Source organism: Juglans regia, chromosome 10 (assembly GCF_001411555.2).
Source record: "Juglans regia cultivar Chandler chromosome 10, Walnut 2.0, whole genome shotgun sequence".
NCBI classification, from domain to species: domain Eukaryota; kingdom Viridiplantae; phylum Streptophyta; class Magnoliopsida; order Fagales; family Juglandaceae; genus Juglans; species Juglans regia.
In genome coordinates, this window is record NC_049910.1 from 30,657,025 (window position 1) to 30,670,306 (window position 13,282).

Genomic DNA, 13,282 nt, shown 5'->3' on the forward strand with positions numbered 1-13,282 from the left:
ATATATTTTTTTAGAGTTTGATCCAAAATCAAGCTTTATTTATGTTGATGAGGAGTGACTCAAGATTTATAGTTATAGTAAGTCGCTTCATAAGGTACATAGTATATATATTGGTTCATCTCTTATACAAAATTATTTTAGTCCCCCTCTTTTTATTTGTCCCTTTTGTTCAAAATGAATAGGTTTTTCTAACAAGTGTGGATGCTTATGAATAATGTTCTTTTACTATTCCAGACTAATATTTGTTCATTTACCAGTGATCCATCTAGCAGGTTACAACTACATCATTTCAATAAGCTAGTCACCATGCTATAGTACATCAAGACTCTGTGTTTAGTTTTTTAGTGGATTAGTTTGTACTTCTTTTTATTCAGTATATTGTACGTATGGAATCATCGATCGATCAAAAGACAATTGTTGTATCTTAGATTAATTATTTCTAAGTATTTTTCAATAGATGTCTAAATTTAAACTTCAAGCCACTTTTTATATTCTATAATTAATTAAGGGTAGTTCTTGATGAACTTGAGAAACGAAATACAGGCCTCGTTAAATTGATCAATCCATTTTAGTGCTCTGGTATAACACTAGCAATATTTATGATTTAACATTTCAATTTTGAAACACTATGTGCATTTTGTTTAACATTGATTAATTGGATTTCGTTCTTATGATGATATTGTAATTTGGTTTCTTTTCAATTACAAAAAGCTTCATTTTTTTTTTGGGGTGGTGTGGTATAAAAAAATAATAAAAAGTAGTAAAAAAATAAATGAAAAGTAATAATAAAATAAAAAATAATAGCGAGAGTGTTTAAGAATACTTGAGGTACTCTTGGCTGCCAAATCCAAACTTATGAAATTTGATCAAATTAAATTATTTTTTGTATTGAGAGTTTAGAAAAATTTTAATGGTTAGATAAGATGGCATCACATTATTTGTGAAAGAGTTTAAGGTTGTGTTTGGGTAGCCAACATACCTCAGCACTTTCCAAGTATTTTCGTACTATTGGAAATACTCCACATGCCAAACAATTTAAAATACTCTCAATGGGATCCACAAACTTACTTCAATCTCTACTCATAACTATTCTATAATATTTATAACTATTATATATAAATATAAATAAAATCACTATAATATTTATCACTATTAAATATAAATAAAAATTAAAATCACTATAATATTTATCAATATTATATATAAATAAAAAATAAAATCACTATAATATTTATCACTATTATATATAAATAAAAAATAGAATCAATGTAATATTTATCACTATTAAATATAAATAAAAAATAGAATCACTGTAATATTTATCACTATTATATATAAATAAAAAATAGAATCACAATAATATTTATCAATATTATATATAAATAAAAAATAGAATCACAATAATATTTATCACTATTAAATATAAATAAAAAAAATCACTATAATATTTATCACTATTAAATATAAATAAAAAATAAAATCTCTATAATATTTATCACTATTATATATAAATTAAAATTAAAATCAATAATATTTATCACTATTATATATAAATAAAAAATAAATTCACTATAATATTTATCACTATTATATATAAATAAAAAATAAAATCACTATAATATATAATAAAAAAAAAATCACTATAATATATAATAAAAAATAAAATCATTATTTATCACTATTATATATAAATAAAAAATGATTTCACTATAATATATAAATAAAAAATAAAATCACTATAATATATAAATAAAAATAACATTACTACAATATTTATCACTATTATATATATGAAAATAAATTCATTATAATATTTATCTCTATTATATATAAATTAAAAATAAAATCATTATAATATTTATCATTATTATACATAAAAATAAAATAAAATCACTACAATATTTATTAATATTAAAAAATCACTATAATAAAATCACTATAATATTTATAAGATCCACACATTTTTCAACTATCTATCCAAAAGTTAACAACTCAATATACTTTACACATCTAAACAACTCAAAATACTTTCAATAGGATCTACAAACTAACTTCAATTTCTACTCATAACTATTTACAAACATTCTCAACATTTTTCAAATATTCTCCCGTACCCTAAATCTAATACTTAGAAAATAGGTATGAGTACATGTTTAGACTGATGCTACTTATGTCGGCGAATAACTGTCATACGACCATTTTAATGTTTTTTTTTTTTTAGAGGAAATTGATTAACTTAAAAATATCGGAGAATAATCTAAGGGATAAGATACTTGAAGTTGAAGATTTTTTGAAGGAAACTTGGACTCTCTTAAGTTGTTAGCGACAGACAAAAGATGCTGCTAGGCCGACAGGAATCAGGCGTGGCCTGTGATCCGATCACTTCCAAGTTTCCAACAACACATACCTGTATAAGCTGTTTTTGTTGAATTCTCAAAGGTGTTCACACTGATTTGAGGGCATCCATGATGATTAACCATCGAGGACAGTCTGTCATGCATGCTCTCGTATTTTCTTCCACCGAAAGTCACACCACCTTAACCCATGGCTTTCTACTCAGGAATAAGAATCCAATAAAGTTACAATCAAAGCATCATTCTCTTTTATTTGTGTATTATCTTCTTGATTTCTTGATGTGACAAACACAGTTACCTTCAAGCCAAAGAAAGAGCAACCACAACAGCAGAGATGGGATGTTTCGGTTTCTGCAGCTCCAAAACCCCCGCTCCCATGAAAAATTCCTTCTCTGAAACTGCTCAACAAGACCCAGAACCCAAAAATCTCAGACAAGAGGTCCTTTTACGGATCCCAGGATGCAAAGTTCATCTGATGGATGAAGGAGTGGCCACAGAACTCGCCAACGGGGAGTTCACGCTTCTCCGAGTCACCGACGAGAATGTTTCTCTTGCCACTATCATTAAAGTTGGTGAAGATCTTCAGTGGCCTTTGACACAGGATGAGCCTGTAGTGAAGGTTGATGCCCTCCAATATCTGTTCTCTTTGCCGATAGAGGATCATGGAGATCTTCTCAGCTATGGAGTCACCTTTTCGGAGCAGTCTGGAGGTAGCTTGGGCTTGCTGGACTCATTTTTGAAGGATCTCGCGTGCTTTTCGTGTCCGACATCGACGACTAGAAACAAAAACGTTGATTGGAAAGAGTTTGCTCCGAGAATCGAGGATTATAATAACGTGTTGGCCAAGGCGATTGCAGGGGGTACTGGACAGATTGTCAGGGGGATATTCACATGCAGCAATGCATATGTCAATCAGGTTCGTCTCTATTACACTATCCCAACATAATATGAGAAAATTGGTTGCTTTCTTAGAGACACAATTACTGTAAAAATTTTGATCAAAATGATGAAGCAGCCATATACAATGAAATATAGCTGTTTATTTGTTAAAGGAAAAAGTGTTATTCCGTACATAAAAGAATGAGGAAAAGTGCAGGTCCAAAATGAAGGAGAGATGATTATAACTAGTGCTGAAGAGGATAAAAATGGTTTCAGGGGAAGAGAAAGTAACAGTAATAGAAGCACTGTCAAAGCAAAGAAGAGTGGAGTCAGCAAAGGCTTAAAACGGTATCCCAAATAATTATATGAGCAATTTCACTTATATTTCATAGTAATGTTATATGGCAACATGAACCTCTTTTCCCATAATGATGTCAATTTTGGTTTCTATTGCTTATGACTTAAAAGTGTGAGAACGCTGTCCAAGATGACAGACAAGTTAAGTAAATCGATGCTTGATGGTATTGGTATTGCCACTGGATCAGTGATGAAACCTGTGGTCAAATCCCAGGCAGGGAAGGCAATCCTGGCCATGGTTCTAGGACAGGTTGTCTTGGCTTCACTCGACGCTGTCAGTAAGTTCCAATCCTTACATTTTTAAGCAGTGGAAATTAGTCTTTTTCTTAGATGGATATGTAAAATTACATGTTAAACTGGTCCACCCTGCCAATTCTGTAGACAAGGTCTTGGATGCAGCTGAAGTTGCTGAAAAACAAGCACTTTCCGCCACCTCCCGTGCTACAACAAGAATGGTCACAAAAAGGTACTTTGACATACAATTACAATAACAATGCACACAAAATACTTATTAAGACATTGTTTCTACAAGAACAATTGCATGATATATTTGATCAATCTAGAGTTTTTAGCAAAACTTAAAGAAGCCACCGAGTTCTAGACATTTCCTGGTCTTATCACTAACTGCTAGCTACCACTTGCACATGGTTTTTGTATTTTTAGCTGGCACATCCTGAATTCTACCCTTTTGAATGAAAAATATAGAATTTTTGGAAACTCTGAAGAATTGTTGTTTTGATTTCATTTGAGTTCTCTAAATCGTCTAGCTTCTACCATGTCATACATTATCATCTTAGTTGGGATTTGGGACGACAAATACGTCTCCCAACAAGATGTCAATTCAATCTATATGGTTATCTATTGAAACAACACCAAACCTGAAAGATATTTTCATCAATATTCACCAAAACGTGAGATTTGAGCTGATCTCTCCCACTTTAAATACGTGTTTACTCCAATAATTTCAAGATATTTTCACTTGCGTGGTGAAGTTTAATCTGTTATTTGAAAATGCTGTTGTTGAGCACCAGGTTTGGGGAAGATGCAGGGGAGGCCACCGAGCATGTGTTTGCGACCGCAGGGCACTGTGCCAACACTGCTTGGAACATTTTCAAGATACGGAAGGCCATCAATCCGGCATCATCCATCTCCACGGGAGTACTGAAGAATGCTGCAAAGGATAAAACCAGAAAATCTTGAAGGGCCGAAGTTGGAACAATACGTTGAACAAAGCCTTATGGCAATTTAGTGTCATGGGGTTCTTCGCTATGTCAGTCCCCAAATGATCACTTTCAGCATGTAAACTCAGCAATAATGCCCTTTTTTCTTCTTTGTTCATATGGTGGGTGTGGTATCCATGCATTTTAGCCTCTTGTTCTTGACACGGTTTATGAAAGCTAGCCATGGAGGTGCTTATTTTACTGTTGGAGACAAGTTGGAGACAAAACACAAAAGAAAGAAGAAAATGGAAGAGGAATACGCCACTCTGTTTCATACTCTGATTCAAGCTTAAGTACATGGCCATAAAAATTCAAAAGAAAATTCTAGAGTCTAAATTAATGACATATAATGCTATTCAAGTCCTTGGACGTTTTACACAACCACATGCTGCTAATAAAAACTTGGATAACTGTTGCCCCTTCAAATTCTGACTGAAAGTAACTCGTCAGTTGCAGCAATAAAGTCAAGTTTAGTTTTTAACATTTACCTTTAGCATCCTGCCTCTTCCTGATCAAGTGGCATAATTTAACACAGGTCTATTATATAAAAGGAGCAGGTGATGATGAAGAAAGCTGGCCTATATTTCGTCTAAGCTCGGGGCCCGATTTGTGTAAGTAGGAGGTCGCAGATATAGTTGAAGAGGATAGAGTACGTTGTGCCCAATGGGGGCAAAATGCTCCCCAGATCTCAGTTTTCCTCAGTCAATGCCCCAAAGTTGGCTGTTGGCATGAGATCCCAACTTGGTATGCTAGCTGGTTTGCATGTTGAGTTGAATTGAATTTTTTATAAATATAGTGAGTTGAAATAATAGTCTACTTAAAATAAATTCAAATGTGTTTAGATATAAAAATAAGTTTAAATATATTTATAAAAAGTTAAAAAGGATTGTAGGCTCCACGTGTAAAAAAGTTATTTAGTTGAAAAAAATTGTGAGTTCCATATATAAAAAGTTATTGAGTTAAAAAAAGTTATGGGTCCAATTTGTAAAGATATTTTGAATTGAAATGAGTTTAACGATTTGAAAGTTAAGTATTTGAATATTAGAATATGTTTAAATTTAAATCAAACTTAGCTCAGTTGAATGAATCTTAAATTAATAGTTCCCTTTCTTTTTATTTCATCATCCACTAACGTTGGTTTTTTACATTTCCAAAATCTCGTTTTAGAGCACTCTCAATGGAGTTAAGGTATATTTTTTTTGAATATAAGATAAATTTAATTTTTGACTATTCTATTCACATATTTACATTAGAATAACCATTTTTTTATTATATGATAATAAAATAATATAAGATGAATTTAGCTTTGACTATTCATATCAAATCTCTATATTAGATTATTCATTTATTCATTATATAGTAAAGAATAGTTAATAATTTCAAAAATATTTAATTTTTTTAATTATGAATTTATTTAATTTTATCATATTTTACTATTCATAATATTATATATTAATTAGTAATCATATTTTAATTATATTTTTTTAATTGTCATTTAAAAGTAAGAGATATAATTGATATTAAAGGGAGAGAAATAATTGATATAAAATATATTTGATGTATGAATAATTATTTTTAAATTTAAAAATTATTTTAAAAGTGACTGTAGTTAAATTTTAATTATTTAGAATTTAACTAATATCATTTTATATTCTAATAGTTAAATTTTCAATGAATTTAAATAATTAATTGAGGATTCTCTAATGTAACATGTAGTACAGATCAGAATGCTACTATGAACTCATACCTCTAACAATCTATGCTTCGTTGTTTTTATCAGTAAAACAAATTGTTTTGACGTGATTGAAAGGGAAAGCCCAAGCACACGGAAAAAATCTACAATAGTAGCAACACCTAGGCATGACATTTGGCTAGTGATATATTAAAATCTATTACGATATTTGAATACAAGAAAGTTATAGATACTCGGACCATTAAAATCTATTACAATTGACCAATAAAAAAGCGCCTTGTGGCTCTCTATTCCTTTCTCACAGCAAGGCGTCTTCTTCCATAGGTAGTGGCACTCCACCACAGTGCCAACCTTCGAGACATAGGGAGGAGCTCTCTCAACCTTTATGGTTTCTCTTTCAGCTATGTTTCGCTTGTTTGGTTTGAATATTGAGTTAAGATTAAATAAATTGAGATAATTTATTAATAATAATAAGATATTTTAATTAAGATAAGATGAGTTAGAAATGATTTGAGTTAAAATATTTTATAGAATTTTAAAAAATGATAGAGAAAAATGTGAATAAAAATATTATAAAATTAAAATATTTTTAGAATATAATTTTTGTTTTGATATTTAAAAAAGTTGAATTGTTTTTTATGTTTTATTTAGAAATTTAAGAAAATTGTAATAATTAGATAATAATTAGATGAAAAATTAAAGATTTTAAATTGAAAAGTATTTATATGTATAATATTTAGATATTGAGATGAATATGAAATAAGATGAAATAAAAATATTTCTTTATCTAAACTAGGCCATCTAGCTTGTCCTCATTTTGGAATACTCTCATTGGATTAACTAAAGCTAAAGTACATTTTCTATTAATGTAAGATGAATTTAACTTTTAACTATTTCATTCACATAAGTCTCTATATTAAAATAACAATTTTTTCATTATATGACAATAAAATAATAAAAGATGAATTTGACTTTGGCTTATTCACATCAAATCTTTATATTGGATTATCTATTTATTCATTATATAGTAATGAGTAATTAATAATTCAAAAATATTTTAATATTTTTAATTATGAATTTATTTTATTTTATCATATTTTACTATTCATAATATTATATATTAATTAGTAATCATATTCTAATTAAATTATGGGTTAAAAAAATTATATTTTTTCAACTGTCATTTAATGCTATTACCACAAACGTCTAATTAAACTTATCTAAAATTCTATATAAATGTACAAACGAATCTAATATTTCTCATCTAACTATATTTTTTTTTACCAAATTTTCTTCTACCATATAGTTTTTTTGCCAAACTTTCTTCTATCTAATAATCATATCTTCTAAATTTTTCATCCAACCATCTTCTTTTACCAAACTTCTTCTATCAAACAATCATATATACTCTATTTTCTTTTCAACAATATGTTTTAATTAGATTACATAGATGTATCGGTACTCTTTGATTAGGTTTGTAGAGCTTCTTTCGGTTTTTTTTTTTTTAATTTTTTTTTTATTTTCTTTTCTTTTCAGGTTTGTAGAAAAGAAATAATGGTTTTTATTTTTTTCTTTTCAGGTTTGTAGAGCTTCTTTCAGTTTTTTTTCCTTTTCTTTTCAGGTTTGTAAAACTTTTTGTAACAAATAATAGTTCTTCATTTCGAGCAAACTATAGAAGATCTCTCTATCTGGGCGATGCACAAAACAACTTCAAATACTAAATACAACTTCATCCACAAAATACACAAAATACATTGGTAGGACTTTATATTTCGACAAAATACATTCAGGTCTTATCTACAAAATACATTGGTAGAACTTTGTATTTCTACAAAATACATCTACATCTTACATCCACAAAAAGATCACAAAAGAGTAATCTACTATGTCAATTTAGGATGAGTCATGCAATAGTCAATGGTCGAGTGGCTTATCTTCATGGCATGCTCAGTTCCAGCTCAATAAATGCATCAATTTAGTAGGTTAAATAACATTGACATAATGAGATGTTGGAGAAATGCTTGGTGACACCAATGATGGAATTGACAAGTTCTTATTTTCATATATGAATGGTTAGAAGAATCTGTTTTTTTTTTTCTAACCCAGAGGTAGCATGCAATGCAATGCAATAACAACCAAACAAGCAAAGTGTAAGATGTGAACTGATTTGCACTACCAGGTAAATATTCAATAGCACTGTAACGTTGAAACAAGAAAAACTTCCACCCATCAATTAGTAAACTTTATATTTTCAAAAGAACAATATTTTTTATCATCTTGAAATTTATGGGGTTCTTTTTGTATATGTAATTAAAAGGAATACAAACCAACAAAGCTCTGTGTTTGTTTATGAGCTGTTCTAAATCAAATGATTCAAACATGTTCTTTTATATTGAAATGGGTTAACTTTTAGTTAGGAATTTCCAATAGTATCTTGGTCAACAAATTAATTAAAAAATGGATTTATGGTGTTGATTTGTTATTGTTATAATCCTTGAATCAACTTTTTTTTTTTTTTTCACAAAAAATAGTTAAAACTCAATAAACAATGTCTCATCAGCTTAATGGGATGAAAATGGAATAAGAATATATAGGTATATGGCACATAACTCTTCCAAACATAAAACACCTTAAATATATATGATCCAATATCAACCTCCATAAATATACACACATGTACATATACATATTGTATTGTCTGATGTATTTGAATTCTCCCATTCATGTGATCACTTTGTTCCCATAATATATATATACACACACATACATATACAAGGCGTTCAAATGACATATGGATCATGTTTTGAACTGTTGATGACCAAGTCCAATATACTGCCCAAGTTAAGGAGGTTACGATGGAAGAGGAGTATACTTTATCTTGGGAATTATCACAAACTTGAAATTTCAAAGTTACTGTAGTCGTAATTTATTCAAATGTAAACTTGAAATTTAAATTCTTGCTATTCTGTTATAACAGCTCTTGTATAAATTATGTGTAATTTTCACGGAAACATATTTATATAAATTATTGCTTTTTCTTTTGCTTACATGCAGCCTCTCAATCATAAATAGAGATAGAAAATAGATCCACAAACAACTTAACCCATCCACAATCAAAGATTAGGGTTTGGAGAAGAGGAATGCGAGGGATGGCGAGGTGCGGAATAAAGTTAGGGATCATCAAAAGAATCGAATCTTATATGAAGAAAGAGATTACTTGAGCTTCGGAGAAGCAGATTGGCGAGAGAAAGAGGGGTTTTGGTGAGTGCGGTGGCACAGTGGCCGGTGACATTGTTGCCGATGAGATGTGGGGTGGTGGTGTGGTAGTGATGCAGTGGTGGGTCTATTTGGTCGAAGATGAAATATCGGGTTTTGGTGGGAAGGGCGTTTGGTTTTTGAGAGAGAAGGGAGAAAACCGTGGGAAGGGGAAAGGAGAAAGACGTTGATGGAGACCTCGGGAGAGAGAAATAAATGATATAAAATGTATTTGATAAATAAACAGTGCCTTTCAAATTTGGAAATTACTTTAGAAGTGACTGTACCTAAATTTCAATTATTTGAAATTTAGCTATTCCAATGTGATCACATTTTATAGTTCAATAGCTAAATTTTTATGGAATTTAGATTTTAGCTAATCCAATAAGAGTTCTCTTAGGGGGCTGAGCCACATGCACAATGCATGGATCTCACGCACTAGACATACCTCCCACCAAAACCCCCCAAATGTGATACCCTTCGACCTCTCCAATTCTGTCCCTAACTCATCGCCAGGTACCGATTCCTAGCCTTATTGACCGACACGTGGACTACACACTCCGTTGCCGCCATCTTTGGAATCAACCCTACATCCTCACTCTCCTCCAAACACTTTGTTTTCCAAATGAGCAATAATTATGATTTTTTTTTGTGCGTTTTTGTGTAAGTATTTGAATGCTTGATGAGTTGCCATTTTGGGAATGTATAGCTATCTTATCCAAATTTTTTAATTTCATTTCGTACTAGTCGATACCGTCGAAATATACCATACCAGCTGGGTAGCCGGTACAGAAAAGGGTCGAGTTTCATACTGATCAGAATTTCGACAGTTTCGGCATGTACAGACCGACCTTTACTTTTAGACTCCCAATTCAGATCAGACTATTTATAATATATATATATATATTTTATTCATATATAGACTATTATTTTAAAATATAATTGATATATATTTATATATATAATTTATTTATATATAAATTATTCTGAAACGGTATCCAAAAAGATCACCAAAATGATATTCAAAACATTGATCTCACCCTTTCCAAAAGCTCACGAGTGTTTTCTAATTTCTTTTACTGAGATTCTGAGAATTAGTTTTTATTCACCTACCCTATCTAAGAATGTAGAAGCTGTCGGATTAGAACTCATTAAATGATGTCTTCAGATCCCGTTTAGATATAAGAAGTATTTCATCTTATCTTATCTCATTATTATAATTTTTTCAAATTTTTATATAAAATATAATAAACAATTCAATTTTTTCAAATTTTAAAATAATAATAATATTAAAAAATAATATAAATATTTTATTCAACTTTCAACTTTCTTCTTAATTTATCTTAAATCAACTTACTATCCAAACATTTGGTATCACGTTAGTGTACACTTTTCTATCGTGGGACCTTCTTGCAATAGATGTTACAAGCAATCCGGTCAATAGATTGCTCCAACAATCGTCTTTGCGACAGCCAATCATGGAATCAAACTAATTAATTGGTATCATTTCCAGATTATAAGGTTTAAATTTGTGTTGTATCTAATGTTTGAGGACTTATTTTGAGATCTCTACGCTCATCATGTATATTGTTTTATTAAGGTTGTGTTTAAATTTTGAATTGAGTTGAGTTGAGTTGAGTTGAAAGTCTAATAAAATATTGTTAGAATATTATTTTTTAATATTATTATTATTTTAAGATTTAAAAAAATTAAATTATTTATTATATTTTGTGTAGAAATTTGAAAAAATTGTAATGATAAGATGAAATGAGTTAAGTATGAATGAAATTTAGGGGTGTGCAATCGGGCCAGATTTTTTTCTGGTCAGATCTAGAATCCAAAAATCTCGGTGAATCTGGGCGATTATTCGCCCGGATTGGATCCAGGCAGGTAAGATGAAACTGGATTCGGTATGGACTCGGTTACGGATCCAATTATGTAACCGGTTACCCGTAACTGGATCTTATTAAAAAAAACACAAAAAATTTTAATTATTTCAAATTTTAAAATAAAAATAATATACAAAAATTTTATTCTAAAAAGATTATTTTTATTTGTATGGAGCACATAATGATCGTTCGAACTTAAGCTTTGATATATCATTCCATAATTATATTATTCTAATAACAAAACTAAGAGTTATTTTAAGATTTTTTCTTCTCTTTTGGATTCAAAAGCAAAAAAGAAAAAGAAGTATCTTTCTTCATTGTGCATGGAATGCAAGGGACAAGATCAATATTAATATAAAAATCATACATGCATGGTACATCCGTACTAAAATAATATTAATGGATGAAGAAGATCAACATTAATAATATCTTGATATTGTTGTGATGTATTATTATTTATTTTATTCTTTGTAAATTTATGCAAAATATCTTGATATTGTTGTGATGTATTATTATTTATTTTATTCTTTATAAATTGATGTTTTGCAGTGTGATGTAAACAACAATATAATTTATAGTATGCATGTATTGTGTGTGTTGATATATTATTATTTATTTTATATAAAAAAATAAAAACATAAAGTCTTATAAAAAAAAAAAAAAAGCCTTTAGAATTGTTAAAAAGATTTTAAAAAACCCTTTAAAACCTGTTTTAAAATATTTTTTTTAAGAAAATCTGGATATTATACATGATATCCGAATTTTAAAAAAATAGTACTATAAAATAAATTTTAAAAGTTTTGAAAAGTATTTTTTTTTAAAAAAAAAAAAGATAATAAACTTGGATAGCTGAGTTATAACCCAGATATCCAGGTTTATATCCGGTTACCAACTGGATTTTTTTCGGGCTTATCCGAACTGATAACCGCCCAATTTTTATAACCTAAATCCGGATCTTCAACACCCCTAATGAAATTGTCTTTCATCATATATATATATATATATATATATATATATTATAGTTAAGGAACAAAATAACATGTAGTTGCAGAGATGTGAATTTTATTAGATAGAGGAGTTATTGGCTAGCTTGTTTACTCTCCCTCTCCTAAGACCCATGGATTGTACCGAAAATTTACTAAAATGATAAAATCAAAGATTACTTGTGATTGCTAGAAAATTTATGGATTGAGGTTATTTTTTCTAATAAATAAAAAAATAATAATTAAAAAGAAAAGAAAAAGAAGATGGGCATACTAGCTTTTGAGGATTTTGAAGGATATAAAAAAAGATTTGTTGAAACGGTAAATAGTTGATTTTGAAAGCTAGATGCCAATGGAGGTTGCTTTTACTCTTAAAATGAAAAATAAAAAATGAGAATATTGAGAATGATGAGAAGATTTTGACTTAGAAAAGACAATAAGGGTCTCATTATTTATTTTCCAGTGGGACAGTGACTACAAATTATTATACATCACTAATCTATCATTATCTAAAGATATTTGTTAAATTAATTAAATTCTTTTATAATTTTTATGCATTAAATTATTCATTAATCAATTTTTTTGTAAAAAACTGATATCATTTTTATTAAAACCCTGTTTGATCTTACTAGGGTGTGCACGTTGCTCTGAA

The 13,282-nt window shown here is 29.3% G+C and overlaps 1 protein-coding gene across 1 annotated transcript; it reads left to right on the forward strand.

The window, feature by feature from the left end:
- The first annotated feature begins 2,463 nt into the window (after window positions 1-2,463).
- LOC109018977 (senescence/dehydration-associated protein At4g35985, chloroplastic-like) lies at window positions 2,464-5,011 on the forward strand. The gene is made up of 5 exons (XM_019001179.2): window positions 2,464-3,270; window positions 3,451-3,581; window positions 3,702-3,868; window positions 3,972-4,056; window positions 4,622-5,011. The coding sequence occupies exons 1-5, from the start codon at window positions 2,689-2,691 to the stop codon at window positions 4,788-4,790; spliced, it is 1,134 nt and encodes a 377-aa protein (XP_018856724.1). The 5' UTR covers window positions 2,464-2,688; the 3' UTR covers window positions 4,791-5,011.
- Window positions 5,012-13,282: the final 8,271 nt, after the last annotated feature.

Bases quoted from the DNA above. Each gene is read 5' to 3' on its own strand.
- LOC109018977 (XM_019001179.2), top strand. From the start codon at position 2,689: ATGGGATGTTTCGGTTTCTGCAGCTCCAAAACCCCCGCTCCCATGAAA. The intron at 3,271-3,450 runs GTTCGTCTCTAT...GGAAAAGTGCAG, and splicing joins GCAATGCATATGTCAATCAG to GTCCAAAATGAAGGAGAGAT. The intron at 3,582-3,701 runs GTATCCCAAATA...ATGACTTAAAAG, and splicing joins GTCAGCAAAGGCTTAAAACG to TGTGAGAACGCTGTCCAAGA.